This window comes from Triticum aestivum, chromosome 7A (assembly GCF_018294505.1).
Source record: "Triticum aestivum cultivar Chinese Spring chromosome 7A, IWGSC CS RefSeq v2.1, whole genome shotgun sequence".
Lineage (NCBI taxonomy): Eukaryota > Viridiplantae > Streptophyta > Magnoliopsida > Poales > Poaceae > Triticum > Triticum aestivum.
The window spans coordinates 550,668,650-550,672,908 of NC_057812.1; the positions used below are offsets into that span (position 1 = coordinate 550,668,650).

Here is a 4,259-nt window from a genome sequence, read left to right on the forward strand (position 1 = left end):
GGAGGGAGGGGGGGGGGGGATCAGTGGTGGTATCCCTGGTTCACCATAGATGAAACCACATATTTTTTTTGGAAAAGGAATGAAAGCACATATACGATGCTTAGGTGTCTCATTAATATGGATTATTCTTTTTGTGCAGGAAGATTGGTTATTATTTCATTTGCGGGGAGGCGACGTTCCCTTCAAGAGCGAGGCAATTGTGCTCTTGAAGCTGCGTACGTCTGCACTATAATCTGTGGAATTATGGATCTATGTGTATATCTTACTTCATTGTCAATCGATCCACGTGTTAGCTTAGTGTTCAGTTAATACAGTAGTTTAGTGCAACAAGCAGGCGGCGGGCGCTTGACTGCTTCTCCTGATCCCTCAGCTCAGGATAAGCTCATCCTTCCTAGACAGCCACTTGTCCGTTGTTGCCACAAGCGTCGATCCGCCCCGCACCATGCCGTTGTTTCTTTCGCCCAGACCGCCTCGCGATCACCGTGTGAATTACGCACGGCATCTCCTCGCACCCACATACGTGGGAGGTGGGACGGAATGCGCACGACTGGACTCGTCGACGGGGACAAAAGGAATCCACTCGATCTTTCATAGTAGTATACTACGTATAAATAGCTCTCTTGGTCGTAGCATCCAAGGCTATTATGTTTGTCAGCGTGAGACGACGGTTTCCCGCACGTCCGAGGTCACCCGGCTCCCTCTGAGATGGACGAGTGGAGCCTCCACGAGGCGCCTCCGAACACCCCGGAGCGTGGCCTCCGCGCGAGCGCAGCCCGCGGCGGCGGCGACGGCCGGCCGCCGCCGCAGCCGCTCAGCAACAAGGCGCCCGTCCCGTCCGCGCAGCTCAGCCTGTACCGCGCGGCCGTCGCGCTCCGCGCCGCCCTCCTGGCGCTCTTCCTCCGGTACCGCGTCACCCACCCGGTGCCCGACGCCTACGGGCTGTGGCTCACGGCCGTCGCCTGCGAGGCCTGGCTCGCGCTCTCGTGGCTGGCCGCGCAGCTGCCCAAGCTCTCCCCGGCCACCCGCGCCACGCACCTCCACAGGCTCGACAAGGACGACTGCTCTGGCGGCGGGAGGCGGATGGCGGGCGTGGACGTGTTCGTGAGCGCGGCGGACGCGAGCAGGGAGCCGCCCCTGGCCACGGCCAACACGGTGCTGTCCGTGCTCGCGGCCGACTACCCCGCCGGCAGGCTCGCGTGCTACGTGTCAGACGACGGCGCCGACATGCTGCTCTTCGAGGCGCTCTTCGAGACGGCGCGGCTCGCGCGGAGGTGGGTCCCCTTCTGCCGCCGCCACGGGGTGGAGCCGCGGGCGCCCGAGCCCTACTTCGCGCGGAACGTCGACTACCTCCGGGACAAGGTCGCGCCGTCCTTCGTCAAGGAGCGCCGCGCCATGAAGGTATATATATAATCGTGTAACAGATTGATCGATCGGAGGTGTGATCTGAAGTTCAAGGTGGCGCGCGTGCATGCAGAGGGAGTACGAGGAGTTCAAGGTGAGGATGAACTACCTCGCTGCCAAGACGAGCAAGGTGCCGGAGGAAGGATGGCTCATGTCCGACGGCACGCCGTGGCCCGGGAACAACTCGAGAGACCACCCCGCCATGATACAGGTCCTACTTGCTGCACCGCCGTGTCTCGAATAATCCAACGACGTTTTTGGCTCATTCTTTAGAACTTACGTTTTGAGCTGATCGTCCGACAGGTCCTCCTGGGGCACTCCGCCGATGATCGCGACGCCGAGGGGGTGGAGCTCCCCCGGCTCTTCTACGTGTCGCGGGAGAAGAAGCCGGGCTTCCAGCACCACAAGAAAGCCGGCGCCATGAACGCATTGGTCCGTGCGGCCGTACTTCAATTTTCTAACGATTTGTTCCGTGAGTTGCAGTGCTTCTCTCTTCTCTGACCTGGTTTTTCTGAGTGACAGCTCCGGGTGTCCGCCGTGCTGACAAATGGCGCCTACGTGCTCAACCTGGACTACGACCACTACGTCAACAACAGCGGAGCCCTGAGGGAGGCCATGTGCTTCCTCATGGACCCGGAGGCTGGCAACAGGACGTGCTTCGTCCAGTTCCCTCTGCGGCCCGCCGTCTCGGCGGCCGACGACGAGGGAGGTCGGTGGGGGAGCCGCGAGCGCGACTCCGTCTTCTTCGATGTAAAGAATCGAGTTCACTTCACTTGCCCGCCATCTGTGCCGCCGATTCGGTTCATCTGCTCGACCGATCACGCTAACGTTCATTCGGTTCGTCAGATCGACATGAAATGCTTGGACGGCATTCAAGGCCCGGTCTACGTCGGCTCCGGGTGCTGCTTCAACCGGAAGGCGCTGTACGGGTTCGAGCCGGCGGCGGCTGAGGCCGACGACGCCGACGACCTGGAGACCGGCCGTCGGAGGTGGTGCTGTTTCGGGGGCAGCGAGAGGCGAAAGCTGAGGCTGAGGAGGAACAGGTCCGTCGTGCCCTTGCTGGACTCTGCAGACGACGATGAGGAAACAGTGGGCGCGAGGAGGCGGAGGCTGCTCTCGTACCACGCCGCGCTGCAGCGCCACTTCGGCCATTCCACATTGTTCATCGCCTCGGCGTTCAAAGAGAAAGGGCCGGCGGCGGCGGCCATGGCAGTTGCACCCACTCCTCTCCTCAAGGAGGCCATCCACGTCGTCAGCTGCGCGTACGAGGAGCGGACGAGATGGGGCAAAGAGGTAGTGACAATGGCTAGTTTCTTTGGCGTGCAGACACGCGTGCCGTCGAGATCTGAGATCTGACGTTGATGTCCTCGTGCAGGTCGGATGGATTTACGGCGCCGGCGCCGGCCTGGCGACGGGATTCAGGATGCACGCGCGCGGGTGGGCGTCGGCGTACTGCGTGCCGGCGCGACCCGCGTTCAGGAGCTACGCGGGGGCCAGCCCCTCGGACATGCTCGCCGGCGCGTCGCGGAGGGCGTCGGCGGCCATGGGGATCCTGCTGAGCCGGCACTGCCCCGTCTGGGCCGGCGGCGGCAGCATGAGGCCCCTGCAGCGGCTGGCCTACGTGAACTGCGTCGCCTACCCGCTCACCTCCATCCCGCTCACCGTCTACTGCGCGCTCTCGGCCGTCTGCCTCCTCACCGGCAAGTTCATATTCCCCGACGACGTGGACGACTACGACGGGTTCCTGCTCGTCCTGCTGCTGTCCTCGGTGATCGCGTCCGTGGCACTCGAGCTGAAGTGGAGCGGCGTGTCGCTGCGGGCGTGGTGGCGAGCCGAGAAGCTCTGGGTGGTGATCGGCACATCGGCGGGCCTCGCCGCTGTCTTCCAGGGCATCCTCAGGGCGTGCACTGGCATCGACGTCGGCTTCTCGACGGACACGGCGGCGGCGCCGGCGGTGTCCGGTCAGCCGTCCGAGGACGATGACGAGGAGGAGATGATGCCGGACTCGATGCGGTCGGTGCTGTGGACGAACCTGCTGGTGCCGCCGATCAGCGTGCTGCTGGGCAACCTCGCCGGCGTGGTGGTGGCAGTGTCGTACGGGATGGACCACGGGCACGAGTCCTGGGGCCCGCTAGGCTGGAAGCTGGTGTTCGCCGCGTGGGTGGTGGCGCATCTGCAGGGGTTCCTCAGGGGGCTCCTCTCGCGGCGGGAACGGGCGCCGACCATCGCCATGCTCTGGTCGGTGCTCTTCGTCTCCATTCTGTCGCTGATGTGGGTGAACACGCAGACGTACTATGGGCCGTCGGCACCATCGGCCACGCACCAGCCCATCTTTTGAGGGAGATCAGAAATAAAAACGGGATTGCTCAATCTCAGTCGACGGACTTAATGAATTCTTAACCGATGCTATATTCATGAGATCTTACACAAATGTTTGTGTAATTATTTATTTCTTTTTTATAAGTTTTGTCACTTGACGAATTTTGTTACGTCTCAGTTAACTGAGATCCAGTTGCACCCAAATAAAAATTGTACATGTAGAAAGGGTTGTTTTATGGGAAACATTTGGCATCGGCGCACCGGCGGAACGCTTCGGCCGGTGCCCCTCGCTCGCTCGCTTTTTTTCACGGACGGAACATTTTTTTTCTTATATGCTTCTTCTTCCTCTCGCGAGCGCCGCCTCCTGGAAGTGTGTCCCCTCCCCCTCCCCTCTTCCCGAGCTGCGACTGGGCCACCACGACCTTCATCGCCGGCGGCCAGGCTCCCCTCGCCGGCTGCCATGGCTGCCTGCCGCCATGGCCAGATCCATCCCCTACCTCAAGCTTTCACGCGGGCGCATCCCCTCCCCCCTCCCCCCT

At 62.0% G+C, this 4,259-nt stretch overlaps 1 protein-coding gene across 1 annotated transcript; it reads left to right on the plus strand.

The window, feature by feature from the left end:
* Positions 1 to 1,065: 1,065 nt before the first annotated feature.
* Positions 1,066 to 3,739, plus strand: LOC123153473 (putative cellulose synthase A catalytic subunit 11 [UDP-forming]). The gene is made up of 6 exons (XM_044572581.1): positions 1,066 to 1,398; positions 1,475 to 1,612; positions 1,705 to 1,833; positions 1,924 to 2,151; positions 2,248 to 2,694; positions 2,777 to 3,739. The coding sequence occupies exons 1-6, from the start codon at positions 1,081 to 1,083 to the stop codon at positions 3,737 to 3,739; spliced, it is 2,223 nt and encodes a 740-aa protein (XP_044428516.1). The 5' UTR covers positions 1,066 to 1,080.
* Positions 3,740 to 4,259: the final 520 nt, after the last annotated feature.

Excerpts from the sequence above, each read along its gene's own strand:
- LOC123153473 (XM_044572581.1), top strand. The coding sequence starts at position 1,081 with ATGGCGGGCGTGGACGTGTTCGTGAGCGCGGCGGACGCGAGCAGGGAG. Across the intron at positions 1,399-1,474 it reads AGGAGCGCCGCGCCATGAAG|AGGGAGTACGAGGAGTTCAA; the intron begins GTATATATATAA and ends GCGTGCATGCAG. Across the intron at positions 2,152-2,247 it reads GCGACTCCGTCTTCTTCGAT|ATCGACATGAAATGCTTGGA; the intron begins GTAAAGAATCGA and ends TCGGTTCGTCAG.